Here is an 18,485-nt window from a genome sequence, read left to right on the forward strand (position 1 = left end):
AATGATTTATTATTTTTATTTTTATTTTTTTGGTCGTTTTCTCCCAAAGCACTTAACGCCGAACTCGTCCTCGCGAAAAAATCCAAAAGTCATTGGGATTTCAGCCTTAACCCTGTGTGTGACGAGGCGGCTCATCCATGTTTTATTGAGGGGGGGGGGGAAGAACCTAATTTTGATTTCTAAAGTGTTTTAGTTGGGAAAACTGTCTTTGTAACAGATAAGTTATTTGTAAAAACAATAAAAACAAAAAATCTATTCTGAACGTCTTTGTGGAGTCCTACGTTGTGCCGGGGCCCAGCGCCGGGAAACAAAGTCAAAGCTGCAGAGTCTCAGCGGTCGATCACTTTCCTTTATTTACAACAGGACGACAGACAAACGGACGCTGCACCTTTGACCCTTTTACTCACGGTGACGACCACGTTTTCACTCCGCCGCAGACGCCAGAGGTCGTTGGGGGTCGTCCACCCAATAAATATGAATTTTACATGAATATGAACCAAAAGGGGGCGGAGTCGTCCGGGTCAGAAGTGGGCGTGGCCGACGTCGTAGCGGTCGATGAGGGCGATGAGCTCCGACGCCTCCGCCGCTTGGGGGTGAGCGGCCATGATGCGCTCCACCACGCTGTGGGGGAACAGGGTGCAGAGCTGGAGGCTCAGCGTCCTCCTGTCCTTGCCGCCGGGCCCCCGGGGGCCCTCGGGCAGGCTCTGGCACGGTCTGGGCGGCGCGCTCGGGCACGCGCGCTCACCGTGCCGCCGCTCCGACAGGTAGGAGTTGGCGGCCCGAGGGGCGTGGCGGGAGTCGTACCCGCAGCAGCTGCAGGCGGAGCGCTCGCAAGCCGGCGGGGCGGGCCCCCAGGGGCCGCGGTGGCCTCCGACCGAGGGGGCGTCGTCGCCGCGGCGGAGCCCGGAGGAGAAGAAGTCCCGGTCGCTGCGGCCGAAGCTGGCGATGCCGCTGCTGTAGCCGTGGGAGAGCCCGTCGGAGCCGGGGGCCTCATCCCGGAGCCCGGACGCGGGGCCCTCCAGGGAGCCGAAGGCCTCGTCCGCCTCCGGCCTCGAGTGGGGGCCGGGGAGGCGGGCGCCGAGGGAGGGGTCCGGGCTGGACGACAGGGACCTGCGGTGGATCTGGCGACGGTGCTCCGGGGCCCGGTCGGCAGCAGGTCGGCTCATGGCCCTCAGCTCGTCGGCCACGGAGAGCTGTGATTGGTTGGTTCGTTCAGGATGATAGAACTTGCACTTGACTCCGTACGTGCACTTCCTCCCTGCGAGGAACAGACGCACGTCAGAGCTTTTCTCCTGTAAACCACACCCCCACCACGCCTTTACCACGCCTCCACCACGCCTTTACCACGCCTCCACCACGCCTTTACCACGCCTCCACCACGCCTTTACCACACCTTTACCACGCCTCCACCACACCTTTACCACACCTTTACCACGCCCCACCATGCCTTTAACACGCCCCCACCACACCTTTACCATGCCTCCACCACACCTTTACCACGCCTCCACCACACCTTTACCACGCCTCCACCACGCCTTTACCACACCCTTACCACACCTTTACCACACCCCACCACACCTTTACCACGCCTCCACCACACCTTTACCACGCCTCCACCACACCTTTACCACGCCTTCACATTGTGTGGGTAGTTTATAGAGTAATCTGACCTATGTGGGCGGAGCTTAGAGACAAACTAGTGATGCCAGATGCTTCTCTTTACCAAAGACGAACGGAACCGTTTTTAAATGAACGGAACCAAGTTCAAATGAGGGAACATTTAAAAGATTGGCTCCAGTCTCGTGTCACTGTTAGGAACACACAAGCATATTTTCATTCTATTCAACATATTTTCGTGCTATTTAACATATTTGTGCTATTTAACATAATTTTGTTCTATTTAACAGCTTTTCGTGCAATTTAACATACAGACTTTGTCTTTGTCAGATCTTTGTCTTTTTATCGTGTAAAAAAGAGGGAAATGTGACTTTGAACAACCAGAGGATTCATATTCAGTTGGTGGAATGTGCAGCTTTAATTGAACGGGCTAATGTGCGACGCACCGTAAGGGCAGAGCAGCTGTTTGCTCTCCTGGATCCACGGCTTCTTCCTCAGGAAAGTGTCGATGGTCGGCCCGTTGCGTCCCAGCGGGTCGTCCGGGGGCAGGAACCTGGGCGGAGTCAGAGCCACGTGACAACATCAGAGACCCTCAGGGTCACGGCACGTTTGGTTCCACACGGAGGCTGATGTTTCCATGTTGGTGCTTAATGTGAAGGACAATTGTTTTTTTTATTATTTATTCTTTTACTTTTATTTCTATCACCTTCAGAACAGGTCGCACCCTCGGTTGGAAACCACTGTAAAAGTTAAATTCTTTCCTCATCTTTGTTGGAGGTTAATAATTATGATTATTAATAAACGGGTAAATAATTTTAGTTCAGAATTGTTCAGCTCAATCAAAAGTTAATGAGTCACGTCAACTCATGATTTTAGTTTTTAACTGAATGAAGCACTGGGAAAGCGACAGGAAACCTAATCAAACAAATAACTTTTCTGTAACTTTCAATCGGATAAAGTCACAACACGCAACAAGTGGATCCTTGTTTTAGTTGCGTTCAAAACAAACTCGAAAATTGTAACTCGTTTTTGACGTAATGTTGATGTAAAGACGAGCGACGGCACCAACTGATGCTGCGTTCAAAGGAAACTCAGAAAATTGTGATTGGTGTCGATACTGGACCCTGCGTGTTGCCGCCTGTAACTGTATTTATTGTTATTATTATTTATTATACATTTTTATTGTTATTTATTATTATTTATTCATTATGATGATGACGAGCATCTTTACTTGTCGTTGGCGAAGGTGAACATGAGCAGCCGCTCCTCGATGAACTTCTTCCACCGCAGGTTCTCCGTCTGCAGGTCTCTGTAGTTGTCGTTAGAGACGATGACGCCGTCGGAGTCGAACGCCACTTTGACGATGTAGCGGTCGTCGTAGCACACCACCCGCTTCCCGTTGACGCAGCGTGAGGGCGTGTACACCAGGATGTTCCTGCGCTCCAGCTCGTGCAGGATGTGTTGATCTGCGGCGCAGGAACATGGAGGTGGTAAGAACAAAGCACCACGCCCCCTTTCCTCCATTTTGATTGTGGGTAGGGGGCGCTGTTAGAAGACCTGTTGTACTGTCCTGCAGTCAGACAGTACTACAGGTCTAACCGCGCCCCCTACCTTGAGACAGATAGTACTACAGGTCTAACCGCGCCCCCTAGCCACATTCAGACAGTACTATAGGTCTTACAGCGCCCCCCACCCTCAGTCAGACAGTACTACAGGTCTTACAACGCCCTTACCCACAGTCAGACAGTACTACAGGTCTAACCATGCCTGCTACCCTCAGTCAGACGGTACTACAGGTCTAACAGTGCCCCCTACCCACAGTCAGACAGTACTACAGGTATTCCGCTAACAGCGCCCCTTGCCTCAGACAGCACCACAGCCCTTCCACTCTCACCCGTCATGGGGGCATCCGGTCTGGGCTGCTCCTTCCTCCACAGCGGCACGAAGACGATGATATCCCGCAGCCCCTTGTCCCAGAACCACTTCACTGCGAGCTGGAGCCCCCGGCACGAGAACACCTTCTTGTTCCCATGGCTGCAGAGACACAAACACACATGAGAAAAGGAACTTGCGTTGAGTGTGTTCAACTTCAAAGTGTGTTGAAGTGTGTTTCCTCTTCTCTCTTTTCTGCGGAAACACACTGCGGCAAGAAGACGAAGCACGTGCTCAAACGGTCACCAGGAAAGCTGAAATGAAAACACACACACGGCCTGACTTTCTGCCTTTCACCTGAGGAACTAAAATGTAACAGCAAGGGCAGGTGGGTGCATGTAAAGGTGAACCAGGAACCTTGCACTATTTTCCTGTACACACACACACACACACACACACACACACAGTCATGTGGCAGACGCCTCAGTGTCCATGATATCGCTCCATTATCACAAATGGCATCACACCATGTTTATTTCTCTGAGGACCTGGGAGTTTCCCTCCACGCAGCAGGAAGCTGAGCCCTGATCTGAAGCAAACACCGCAACGTTCTGTTTTCACACAACATCACGTGTTTGTGGACGTTGTGATGGGAAGGAAAGCGATAATAATTCATTCTGATTCCTTTGCTTTATTTTAACAAGTCCTGTGCATTTTTCTGCTTTTAGTCAGAATGGAAGTTCTTGATACAGAGGTTTGCCTGTTTTTCTTTTAAATTCCTTTTATCATTAGTATTTAATTTTGTGTTCTGATGTGAGCTGCTGTAAAACTGCACTTCCCTCCAGGAATCAATAAATATCTGTGCAGTGATTCCTCAGTTAAAATGTTAAGTGGTGGACTGTGAAAGCTGCTCGTCGTTGAAACTGTAATTGTCATATCTGGCGTTTCCTGGATCATAAATTGTTTAATTTATACATTTACAGAAATTTGGCCAAATCTCTTTATTGCATCATTGCAATGAATAATATTTTCCAAACTCTTCCAACTGATACAATTCTTTCGAAATATTATTTTGAATAGAGCATCAAAATGAATAGAGCTGGTCAGTGGCGCCCCCAACAGGTGACCGCCAACATTGTTTACCTTTTTTTCCAGCTCTTCTCTGAAACTTGCTGAAAACAGCTTTGTTCAAAGCACTAAAATAATTTATCATTGTCATTGAGATTTCTTTCTTTCTTCAAAAACTACCAGTGTTTTATGATTTCCCGCCAAACCTTGTGTTCATTTGAGGCCCCGCCCTTGGAACCCTCTCTCCTATTCCTCAACTCAACCGCACTGCAGCTCCTCCGCCAGAGAAGAGCTCTGTCATCGTCTTAATCCAGTTCAGCGAGTCTCCACTCGAACACTGTTTCAGTATTTTACATCAACAAACCTCTCGAGAGGATGTTCCAGCTCCATTGCGTCGAAAACGTTAGAAAACTTCTTCTACTGTGACTCCCTCATCGCTGTACGGGAAATATTGTTGTTTGGGGGAAATCAGCCCAGATTCAATGCAACAACAGTTGTTGTAAAGTCGATGTTGTCAACTTCTTTCAATTTAATACTTTTAAGACCTCTTTAAGGACTCAATTGAATGACCTGATTTTTGGCCAAATAGTCTCAATCCAATAAAGTATTGCAGGTAATTTCTATAAACACAGATCTGCCACAACATTAAAACCACTGACAGGTGAAGTGAATAACATTGATCATCTGGTTCCAATGACACCTGTCAAGGAGTGGGATATAATATTATTATATATATACTGTCATATATATATATATATATAGTGTTATATATTACCATATAAGTGTTATATTATTATATATTTATTTTTATATATTATTATAATATATAGTGTTGTATATGATTATTATATATATATATATATATATATATATAGTTATATATTATTATATATGGCAGCAGGTGAAGAGTCAGTTGTTGAAGTTGATGTGTTGAAGCAGCGTAAGGATCTGAGCCACTTTGACAAGGAGCACATTGTGATGCTGGACGACTGGGTCAGAGCATCTCCACAAGCACAGGTCTTGTGGCTGTTCCCGCTCTGCAGTGGTTACTACCAAAAGTGTCCAAGGAAGGACGACCGCTGAACCGGCGACAGGGTCATGGGGCCCAAGGCTCATTGATGCACGTGGGGAGTGAAGTCGAGTCCGTCTGGTTCGATGCCACAGAAGAACTACTGTAGCACAAAGTGGTGAAACAGTGAATGTTGCTGTGATAGAAAGGTGTAGAACACACAGTGCATGGCAGCTTGCTGCGTATGGGAGCTCACAGTGTCCATGCTGACCCCTGTCCACCCCTGAAAGCACCTACAATGGACACGTGAGCGTCACAACTGGACCATGGAGCAATGGAAGAAGGTGGAGGTCTGATGAATCACCTTTTCTTCTACATCATGTGGATGGGTGGGGTCAGGGTCGGTTCCCATGGAGCATCTGTGGGATGTGCTGGAACAACAAGCCTCATCCATGGGGCCCCCAACTCCAACTCCCAGGACTTAAAGGATCTGCTGCTAACGTCTTGGTGCCAGATACCGCAGGACACCTTCAGAGTCTGGTGGAGTCACTGCCTCCACCTCACAGCTGTTTTGGTGGCACCAGGGGGAGCTACACAATATTATGTTATTAGTGGTAGTTTTAATGTTGTGGCTGATTGGTATATTTAGAACTGAGGTCAGTGTCAGGTAGAAACAGCAGCAGGGTATTAACTAGAACTGTTATCAAAACGGTTTACTTGAGATCAGGTATGAAGGTAGGCGTTAAGGTAAGCTATGAGGAACTAGAATAAATCAAAAGAACTTTTTTAAAACCACAGAATAAAGTCAACTGGTTCATCTAGAACAGGAGGAAGTATCTGGTTCAGTCGTGGGTTTAGGGTTTTAGAACATCAGAAATGTTGAAATGGTGCAGATGTTTTAACAAAAACAAATCAGACAAAATATTTATGTTGGAAATCAAGACCCATTGAATTGAAATGTGCAGAATTCAATTCTATGTAAAAACTAGACTTTCATGACCTTATATTGGTCACATTTTAAGGCTGTTGAAGGACCTGCAGACACTCATTTCCACACATCACGCGACCTTCACTGAACGAGTCATAAAAAGACGCATCATACATAAATAACGTCTAAACTTCCCGTTTACTTGGGTGGAGGAGGAAGTGAGGGAACTACCAGAGCAGGAAGTGAAACCGACTGAATCGAAGCCGAGGAGACTGTTGGAGCACCAGACGCCCCGCTGCTGGCAGAGTTCAAAGTACAGCTTGGACTTTGTTGTTTTGCTTTTTAAGATCTCCGGGTTGAGACAACATCTCACACCTCTCTGCTCGTTGTGCTCCACGTGCTGCAGATACAATAGATCCTTTCTGCCACTGCATGAAATAAAGCTTTTCCTTGTATGAGTCATTCATCTGTCTTTATCTACACCAACCCTATAAAGACCTGATTCAAGCGCCGTCAGTTCTCGGCAGTGATACGCTTTAAAGAAGAGCAGCGGAGGAAACCTCTGTTTCTCGGTACATTTTAAGCATCTGAACTTTGATTACATTCAGAGACTTGACTTTTACTCTGCTACATTTAAATTAAAATATCAGTACTTTTTACACACACTTTTTATCACATTACTTTGGATTTAAAAAAACAGTTGATTGATTATCTTGAATCAATTAGAAAAAAGGCGCAGTTGTACTTTGCCAGTTTCATCAGGGCACTGGATATGACGAGTACTTTTACTTTCAATACTTGTGTCAATGTGGTACTTTGACCTACTTACTAGAGTCACTTGGTGTTTTTGTACTTTCACTCCAGTAAAACCTTCCAGGACTCTCACCTCATGGCCACGTTGCTTCCATCGATCACCACCTGCCTGAAGCCCGCACCGGTGTCCCCTTCTGGGGCAGAGCCGAGGCTCATGGGGGGCAGGCTGCTGGTGCTGGTGGTCCTGGTCCCGGGTCCTGTCGAGGGGGCACTGCAGCCGCGGGCCACCAGCTTGGGACTGGAACGCACGGAGCCGGGACTGGGGCAGGTTTTGATCAGCTCCTCCAGGATGTCGTTGGTCTGCGCGTCGCGGCACAGCGAGGCCAGAACGCGCTGGATGTCACCCTGCGAGTAGCCCAGCTTCAGGAAGCGCTCCACCTGGCCAACCTGCTGCTCCATACTTGGGGGGGTCCGCCTCTAGCCTGGAGGCCTCTCAGGACGGTCTGGGCTCCTCCGCGGTATCACGGCAACAGCTTTTGTTTTGGAACAATTGTAGGTGTTCCTCTGTCACTGTGAATACAGGAAGTCCACAGCAGGTTTTTAAAATGTATTTAAGCCGCAACTAGACGGCTGCTGTAAACAATGTTAATGAAACGGGTGCAAAGGTTTCCCTCTCCACAAGCGTCGAGCCAGTTTGTCTTGTCAGTAAGGCATCTCATCTTTTCGTAGAACTGTTTCCTTTCAGCTGAAGGGAAACCCCCCTTAGAACGATCACCTATATTTCGGCATTTGAGGTTGGAAAACTCTGTAAAAACACAGACCTGCAAAGACCCTGAACCAGTGTTCCGCACCCAAATAGCCAAACTATCCTCCACACAGACGGTGACCTATTGTTGTGCTCTAAAAATAGCAGCAGGTATGGTGTCCGAGTCAGAATGAGGTTCCAGCTGGGTGTGTCCTCTCTTGTCTTATTCAGAGCACTCCCCGATTTGAACTCGTTGCCCTGATGAAGAGAAACATATCTCTCATGCTTCTAAACATTTACAGATGAGATGACTCGATAATTAATGGGGTATGATGCCTTTCTGCGGGTGGAGGTGACACCTCACGTATGAGGAAAAGACGCCAGCGTCTGAAATCACAGATTAAGTTTTTGTCGTTTGTGGCGTCTACTTCTGCAGAGGCTTGCTGCGACGTGCACGAAAAACCACTTCCTACAGCGCTCAGGCCCAAAAGCTGCAGGAAGATGACATCTGGAGGGTTAGGGCTTCTCCACCTTCTCCACATACAGGAGCCTCGGTTTAACCCACTTCATCAGATATTCTCTCTGAGAATCTCCCAATCTGAGATCAATATTTTTATTGATTATATCCGATTCAGTGTCGCTACTTTAGTCAGGGAGATTACGGTGAAACTAGGATCGAAACAATCAGTATTTGACATTCCCTCATGTAAATGAAATAACTGTGAAGTTGAACTATTAATCACTTTGCTGGGGACCTCTGGAAGGACTACTGGCAGGTACCCGGACTCCACATTGCGAACCACCGGTTTAATTGCCACGCGACGGCCAAGACAGAGTGCTGAAATCTTCTAAAACCTTTGAGATTTACAGAGATCCTAAAATAGCCGGATAAAACAAATCCTGCTCAAAAAAAAGTTATTCAAACAACCCTAAATTGACATCATTTCTATTTCTCAAATCATAAAACAAGTTTCAAATGTGCTTGATAAGGTTCATAAATAATAGAAATACATTTTATTACATAGCACCTTCTATACATGAAAGGCAATTCAAAGTACTTCACAATAAAACAAAAGGATACAAGGAAAACAACTACATGCAAAGTTGATAAAAGGCAGATACAAAAATACCACTTAAAACACTAGAAGAAGAGGGAAGATCACGCAAATTTTTTAAAAGTATTAATTTGAGTCTAAAAAGTCAAACTGCCATGACAAGACACTTGGACGGTGGAATGTCCCCATTTAAAGCCACCCTGCTCTGGGTGCCATGCTACTGCTCCAATGGCATATTATTCCAAAACCCCAATAGTTAGAAAGATGTCCCATTGGACATGGACAACACCCTAACCAACATCTATAACATTATACCTCAACTTAACCATCTATAACATTATACCTCAACTTAACCATCTATAACATTATACCTCAACTTAACCATCTATAACATTATACCTCAACTTAACCCTCTATAACATTATACCTCAACTTAACCATCTATAACATTATACCTCAACTTAACCATCTATAACATTATACCTCAACTTAACCATCTATAACATTATACCTCAACTTAACCATCTATAACATTATACCTCAACTTAACCATCTATAACATTATACCTCAACTAAACCATCTATAACATTATACCTCAACTTAACCATCTATAACATTATACCTCAACTTAACCATCTATAACATTATACCTAAACCTAACCATCTATAACATTATACCTCAACTTAACCATCTATAACATTATACCTCAACTTAACCATCTATAACATTATACCTCAACTTAACCATCTATAACATTATACCTCAACTTAACCATCTATAACATTATACCTAAACTTAACCATCTATAACATTATACCTAAACTTAACCATCTATAACATTATACCTAAACTTAACCATCTATAACATTATACCTAAACCTAACCATCTATAACATTATACCTAAACTTAACCATCTATAACATTATACCTAAACTTAACCATCTATAACATTATACCAAAACTTAACCATCTATAACATTATACCAAAACTTAACCATCTATAACATTATACCTAAACTTAACCATCTATAACATTATACCTAAACTTAACCATCTATAACATTATACCTAAACTTAACCATCTATAACATTATACCTAAACTTAACCATCTATAACATTATACCTCAACTTAACCATCTATAACATTATACCTCAACTTAACCATCTATAACATTATACCTAAACTTAACCATCTATAACATTATACCTAAACTTAACCATCTATAACATTATACCTAAACTTAACCATCTATAACATTATACCTAAACTTAACCATCTATAACATTATACCTCAACTTAACCATCTATAACATTATACCTCAACTTAACCATCTATAACATTATACCTCAACTTAACCATCTATAACATTATACCTAAACTTAACCATCTATAACATTATACCTCAACTTAACCATCTATAACATTATACCTAAACTTAACCATCTATAACATTATACCTCAACTTAACCATCTATAACATTATACCTCAACTTAACCATCTATAACATTATACCTAAACTTAACCATCTATAACATTATACCTAAACTTAACCCTCTTTAACATTATACCTAAACTTAACCATCTATAACATTATACCTAAACTTAACCCTCTTTAACATTATACCTAAACTTAACCCTCTATAACATTATACCTAAACTTAACCATCTATAACATTATACCTCAACTTAACCATCTATAACATTATACCTCAACTTAACCATCTATAACATTATACCTAAACTTAACCATCTATAACATTATACCTAAACTTAACCCTCTTTAACATTATACCTAAACTTAACCATCTATAACATTATACCTAAACTTAACCCTCTTTAACATTATACCTAAACTTAACCCTCTATAACATTATACCTAAACTTAACCATCTATAACATTATACCTCAACTTAACCATCTATAACATTATACCTCAACTTAACCATCTATAACATTATACCTAAACTTAACCCTCTTTAACATTATACTTAAACTTAACCCTCTTTAACATTATACTTAAACTTAACCATCTATAACATTATACCTAAACCATCTCTAACCTTATACCCAGTTAAGTTTCGGAACAATGGGCAGTCGGGACAACGACTGCCCATGCAGTCTGAACCAACACTTGAGAGATGACACAACGTGCCAAACAAACTGAAATACACACTTCACAGCTTTTATTTTACTGCATCAGTGTGTTCCTGGGTACTCACCGGTCTGATCCTTGCGGCTCGGTGTCTCTCGCCCTGTCTGTCCCCACAACGGACTGATCCAGTCGTCGTGGCGACACTCTTATTACTCAGAGGAGGAAGTTCATAGTTTCCCGCTGAGCAGCACCGAGTAAATACTTCCTCGTTGGAGCTCCAGGACCCCAGAGGCTGCTGCGTATGCAGAGGCGTCACTGTTTCTCTTTCTTCCGGGTGTGGCATCATAATCACACCAACAGTTACAGACTTGTCTTCAATAACTGAAACCAGTTCTCTGTGGTTCTGGAGTGTAAAAGCCATATGAATGATTTATTACTACATTAATTCCAATGGATTATAGGATTAATTATGTTTCTTATCCCGGCCCTGGATCGATTCTTCACCTGCACCATGCGACTGCGTCACACGTCGTCCATCTGCTTTTATCACATAGTCAAATTCCAGACATGCCATCAGCTTTCCTTCAAACACTCCACACTTTCAGCGCTGAACCACCATCAATCCTGTGCACCACAAGATTGATTCACAAATTGAGAAAAGTACACTCTAAAGAAAGCTTTGTCACTTGGAGCACAACATTTCAACCACTTCGATTTCTCATTAACAAGTGTCGATGACAGTCTTGCTATTGGTGGCCGGTATTTGTATTGCAACCAAATTTAAAGTCGCTGTGCCTCCTCCTAAATTTCAATGGTCCTATAACAAGTCCCCACCACAGGGGGCAGCACTGAGCGAGCAGACATCTATAGGAAGTGATGATTTAGGGAGTGCGATTGTTTCAAAAGGTTAATTTTCCTGAACTTTTGACTAGACTGTTCTCTTCTCTGGAAGCAAAGTTCCTACCAGTTGAAGAAGGCTGCAGAGGGTTTGTAGCCACATCGCTGCCTTTGGGACTTTGTAACTTCGGGAGATGGGAGTGCGAAGGAAGGCCCACCGGCAAGCTGGTAAAGACCTCTAGAGAACTGATGAAAAGGGTAGTCAGTGGCTAGATGAAGAGAAAGGACTCCACCTGGGCCATCAGGTAAGTAGTAGTGGGCCCTACCAATATCTGTGGGCTACTTAGGGACCAAGCTCCCTCTCCTTCTCTACCAGGTAGTAAGAGGGGATATGGTGAGTGGAGGAAGCCCAGACTGGCGGGGCAGTGGCCTGCCGCAGTCCTGGCCTTCACTCTCTGTACTCCACATCTTGTATGCTCTGGAAGAAGAAAAATGGATTTGACTTGCCAAGAGATCCAGAAGGAACACCTACCAACATGTTCCATGACAGGCCCAAGACCTCTCCGGCACTACTTAAAAGGGTGAGAAAGGACTCCACCTGGACCCTCAAGTGACATTGACATTTCACTGCATATATGTATGAAAGAATGTATATGTATGTGACGAATAAACCTCTTGAAGTGAGCAAATGGCATCTAGGGGATGAGCTTGGGATGTCTGGATTCACTGCTGAACCATTTGGAGGTGTCATGGGTCTATAAGGGAAACATCGATGAAAGAGGGCTCCCACTTGATAACCCAGACGATTCTATTACTCACTTGTCCATCCTGCAGCGTCTAGGCAGCATGTCTCACGTCTGCAATTAAGGGATATTAACATCTAGTCCAGGGGTGGGCAAACTACGGCCCACGGGCCACATCCGGCCCGTTGGTCTTTTTAATCCGGCCCACCGAAGACCGGTACAGAATTTATAATTATGACTGCATTCATTTGACCTTGACCTGTAACGCCTGGCGTTTCACCAGGTGACGCATTAGGCGCAGTGACTTGATTTTGCGGAGCCCGAGCTTCTCTCTGTTATTACTCTGCTACTACTCTGAAGCCATCTGCAACAATGAGTGGGGCAAAGAAAAGAAAAGTCCACAGTGAGTGCCGAGTGTTTAATAAGGAATGGACAACTAAATACTTTTTTACCTAAGTCTGGTCAAAGGCTGTATGTCTTTTTTGCCAAGAAACGATTGCGGTTTTAAAGGAATACATCAGCCCTCACTTTTCTACCAAGCATGCTAATTACGCTAACAACCAATCAACACAAGAACGGACGGCTACCGCTCAGAGGTTGGCAGCTGGCTTGCAGGCTCAGCAAAACACCTTTATCCGACAAACTGCCATCCAAGAATCAAGCACGAAGGCAAGTTATTTGCTGGCATTCAAATTAGCAAAAGCCAGCAGCCTTTCTCCGGAGGGGAGTTTCTCAAAGAGTGCACGGTAGAGACAGCAGGTATCTTGTGTCCTGAGAGCAAGAACAAATTTGAAAAAATTATCTTATCACGCAGAACAGTGACTTGCCGTGTTGAATTAATTGACGACGACTTAGCTAGCAAGCTAAACAAAAAAGCGAAGTCATTTACATGATATTCTTTGGCACTGGACGAAAGTAATGACATAAATAACACCGCTCAGCTTTTCATTTTTATCAGAGGGATTAGTGAGAAAACGGAGGAGTTTTTGGCAGTGGAATCCCTAAAAGGGAAAACACTGGGAGAGGACTTGTATGACAGTGTGTCGGCGGCCATCAAGAGGCACAAGCTGCCTTGGAGTACGCTCGCCAATGTTACCACAGATGGATCACCAAATCTGACGGGAAAAAACGTCGGATTGCTCAAAAGAATCCAGGGGAGGGTGAAAGAGGACAACCCTGAGCAGGAGGTAATTTTCCTCCACTGCATAACTCACCAGGAAGCACTGTGTGAATCCCTATCGCAGCTTGACCACGTGGTGAAGCCAGTTGTAAAACTCGTTAACTTTATTGGAGCGAGGGGACTTCACCATCGTCAGTTTATTAGTCTTTATTCGTCACGCAACACACTACAACACATGCTTGCACACACACACACACACACACACACTTTGATGGTGCTGGTGAAATGGATTCTCTGCTTTTGACCCATCCTGGCTTGTCCTTCCTCCGGGGCCACAGCCAGGAGCAGTGGGCAGCGTACGTGGACGCGCCCGGGGACCAGGTGATAAGTGTCCATCGCTGGTCAGACCATGATGGTGCATGTTTTGGGTGGGGGTCCTTACTGACGTGAGGTGGAGGAAACCCCATGTGAGCACGGGGAGAACATGCAAACTCCACACAGAAAGGCTCCTGTTTGGGAGATAACCCACCAGAGCACGGTGCCAACAGCGCCCCAGGCGGGAATCAAACCCAGGATCTTCTTGCTGTGAGGCAGCAGTGCAATGCACTGTGCCACCGTTTCTTGAAGAAACTGATGCTGATCACAGGGACTTGCTTTACCATTCTAATGTCCGCTGGTTAAGTTTGGGGAAAGTATGTCAACGAGTGTGGGGGCTCAAACAGGAGATGATCTCCTTTTTGGAGCTACTTGAGAACGCCGACAAGTTTCCTGAGCTGAGTGACACAGATTGGATTTTTGATTTAGCTTTTGCTGTGGACTTACTGACACATGAATGAGCTGAACGTGAAGCTACAAGGGAAAGAGCAGTTTGTGCATGAAATGCATACAAACGTCAGATGGTCCTGGGTGCGTGGGGGATGGGGCTTTTACCTGTTTCTCGGTAGGCCAAGCAACGAGTAAGAGGTGTACAACCACTCTGATCCTGGGCCCCCAATTACCCAGACCCAGGACAGGTGCGGCTGCTCAAACCACACCTTCCCCACACCACACGTACAGTACACTTTAGAAGAGGGTTGAGCTGTGGGTTTTCGAACGAATGTTCATTGAAAAAAAATGTGTTGAAAATATTTGTATTGGAAAAAAATTATAAATATATATATATATATATATTATTAATAAATTACATTACATTTAGTAGATATATATATATATATATATATATATATATATTCAACATAAAACCTTTTAAAATGCGGCTTGAGAGGGTCTTTAAAGCGCAATTAAACCGCTGGACACACAACACACAACCCACCTCGCTTTTACTCCTTAAACAATTGTCAAAAATAATGCCTCAAACCCACCTAGAAACTCAGTAGGACTGGTGTGTTAATTAAAAACACGTATTGAATGTAATGAAAATGTATCCAACTTAATTTACATGTTGTAAATGTCATCATTACACGGATACAGTTTGGTGAAACTCCAGGAACACGTGAGTAAAGGAACAATCCTCCATCTTTTGAAAGCTGTCAGCAAAACCGACAGTACGCAGGTTGGAAACCAGAAGGGTTTGTTTCTCAATTTGAAGTTGGGGTCAGTTGATTGAAAGGTGAGGTCAAATGTAGGGCGCAAGAGATTGCACTGGATAGAACTTCTCATTCGTGCTTTCACTTCCTCAATTCTTATCACTTCTGTTCACAAATAAAAGGGAAGAGATTCAGGAAACATTAATGATGGATAACATTGCAGCCTGGACTTGTTGAACCTTAAAAACTGGATTTGTATTCCAACCAACTAACTTGATTTAGTAAGTTCTTTATTGTAGGTTTTCTCAAATTAAAATTGAGAATTTGAAGTTGATAACACCTACAAAATATATATATTTTTAAAGCTGATCCAATAATCCATCTTTTTTGCTGTGATTACAGTTACCATGGCAACTCGAGGGGAGTTTGGGGCTAGCATCAATTGACCTTTTGACAGAAACAGGAAGGTGATAGGCAACATATTCTTAACCATTACGCTAACAAGAACACTATCATCACAGTTTAACAAGTTTGACTTTCCATTTAAGTAATGGTTCAGTTTTTGGGGAAATGTGTTTCTTGTCCATCTCATCTCCCTGACACAGATGAGAAAGTCGAGGCCAGTTTCATTCCGGTGTGACCAGAACCGGGCTGCATGCTAACTGTGTTAGCTTAATGCATGTTTTCAGAGGGGATTGACTTTACATTACATTTAGTCATTGATCAGACGCTTTTATCCAAAGCGACTTACAATTATTCAAACAGCGACGGACGCAGCCATCAGGAGCAATTAGGGGTTAAGTGTCTTGCTCAAGGACACTACAGCATGCTAGCAGGAGGAGCCTGGGATCCAACCAGCAACCTTTAGATTACTAGACCACCAGCTCTACCGCCTGAGCTACCACCCTCATACACACAAATACACCCGTCATCCCAAAAACAAATTATATTAGCGATACATCACAAACTGTTTTATTTACATGGAACTGGAATTTGTTTCATCTTGTGTCTTAAAAGAAATACAAGATCATACTTGGTTTAAATGCAATTACATTAACAGGTATTTTTGAAGCATAGCTATGTATCCATCCGTGTGAAACTCAACATGTTGGTGCAGTTGGGTTGCCAGCTCAGTCAGCTGATTTTGTTGACGCTAGTGCTTTGTACCTGACAACACCAACCCACTTGAAGTGGTGCTTTACAGCTAATTATCACCGCACCAAGCAAATGGACAAAATGGTCACGCATCAAAATATAGTTATAAATAGTTCATCATGTAGAACACATGGTGTGTGTTCTATGAGAGGGTCACCAATATATCACAATTATCTTATGGGGTGTAGTCCACTGTCCTTAAGGGGCAAAATCTGCTATTCTTATAGGGGCAGTCCACTGTCCTTGTGGGAGTACTCCACTGTCCTTATAGGGCATAGTCCACTGTCCTTATGGGAGTAGTCAACTGTCTTTATGGGGCGTAGTTAACTGCCCTTATAGGTGGTAGTCCACTGTCCTTATGGGGGTTACTCCATTGTTCTTTAGGGGTATTCCCCTATCCCTATGGGGGTGGTCCACTGTCCTTAAGGGGCATAGTCCACTGTCCTTATGGGGGTAGTCCATTGTTCTATAGGGGTATTCCCCTATCCCTATTGGTGGTGGTCAACTATCCCTGAGGGGCATAGTCCCCTATCATCATGGCATATTAGGTACTACATACAACATGTTCATGCTATGGTGCAGCGTACTTTAGTATGTGATTGAAAACAACAATGTCTTCTTGGACATGCAACATGCTACATGTAGCCGCTCCACTTCCTTTCAGTAAGCTGAGATATAATGCCACTACATAGAAACTTTTACCAGCATCTCCCCCTCCCAATGCATTGTCAGAAGGTAGTGCGCAGTATTTGCATACTACAATATATCACCAAACATAGTCTGTCATCTTTGTACTTTTCACATATTTTACGCTGGAAATGGAGGTACTCCTGATAAACAACCACCCCCAGGTGGTGCTGGCCACACCCTCTTCTCTGGTGATGATGTTGCTGGTAAAATTACCATTTTGGGACGAGCGACTGGAATTGCACAATAGTTAAACGGGTCTTCGTCATGGCATCCTGACTGAAGCATCAGTATTTGTTCATAGCTTTGGGTAGATGATGAGTATCAAGGCCTGAGTCATCATGAGGACGTGGTTTTCTAATTGTTCAGGTAAATCGAGCAGGTTGGGAAAACAGAGGACTGGGGACAGAAGAAGCACAGCTATGAGTCACTGTTCAAACACTTCACAACTTTAACAACCTGCAGCATGTGTGTGTAAAGATAGCAAATATCCGATGACTTGGAGAAGAGCAAAGTGCTCCACAAAGGAAGGGTTTTCAAAGCGGTTTAAACAATTGTAATTGTTTTGTGGCACCATAAAGGTGCCATAGACACAAAGCTTTACTTTCACAACAGTCACCAAAGCAGCAGCTTATAATTTAGTCTCCGTTTGTTTCCTTGTGCCTTTGCTACCTAAAATGTGTCAAAGTTCATTGATGGCTTTTGTCTTAGTTTTAACTGTTGGTTTCTTTACTTGTTCTAATTGAGGTGATTTGGCAATATTTTTCCCCAAATCATATCGTGTAAACACCTATCCATCGAAACAAGTGATTTCCAAACTGGAGTGCCAGACCCCCACAGGGGTTGCCAGGTCTTGGACAATTTAGACATGTTTTCTAAAAGTCTGATATTCAATACTTATTAGTTGTATTATAAATTAAGATATTTAGCTGAAGGCAGCAATACATGGGGTCCACTTTAGTCATGGTAAGTACGTATAACAGGTTTCCGAGATCCCATAAAACACATTGTCTTGCGCTCACGTCACTGAATGTTTGTCTTGTGTCGTTTTGTTTAAATGTCCCTCAAGAACAGTGTTTTAACAATTACAATCCTTCTGGAAAAAGGGTGGAAACTTCTAAACCAGTCCATCACAATATGCAAAAGGAACTTGACAAATAAACTCATTCTTCCAATATAGTTGATGCTTCTGTAAAAGGTTTGAAATGTGTGTATTAGATTATATTGTATTGATTTGTATTGGGCTTTCATTTCCCTAACGACCAAAGTGG

At 43.8% G+C, this 18,485-nt stretch overlaps 1 protein-coding gene across 1 annotated transcript; it reads right to left on the reverse strand.

Annotated features, from left to right (window-relative positions):
* Positions 1-521: 521 nt before the first annotated feature.
* Positions 522-11,406, reverse strand: LOC307227483 (endoribonuclease ZC3H12A-like; the record flags this gene model as incomplete). The annotated part of the gene is made up of 6 exons (XM_079996826.1): positions 11,274-11,406; positions 7,381-7,817; positions 3,512-3,651; positions 2,849-3,083; positions 2,064-2,170; positions 522-1,258 (listed from the first exon to the last, which is right to left on the reverse strand). Exons 2-6 carry the CDS (start codon positions 7,704-7,706, stop codon positions 522-524), a joined length of 1,545 nt encoding a protein of 514 aa, XP_079852952.1. The 5' UTR covers positions 7,707-7,817; positions 11,274-11,406.
* Positions 11,407-18,485: the final 7,079 nt, after the last annotated feature.

The sequence above is a fragment of the Zeus faber genome, assembly GCF_960531495.2.
Source record: "Zeus faber genome assembly, chromosome: 2".
Lineage (NCBI taxonomy): Eukaryota > Metazoa > Chordata > Actinopteri > Zeiformes > Zeidae > Zeus > Zeus faber.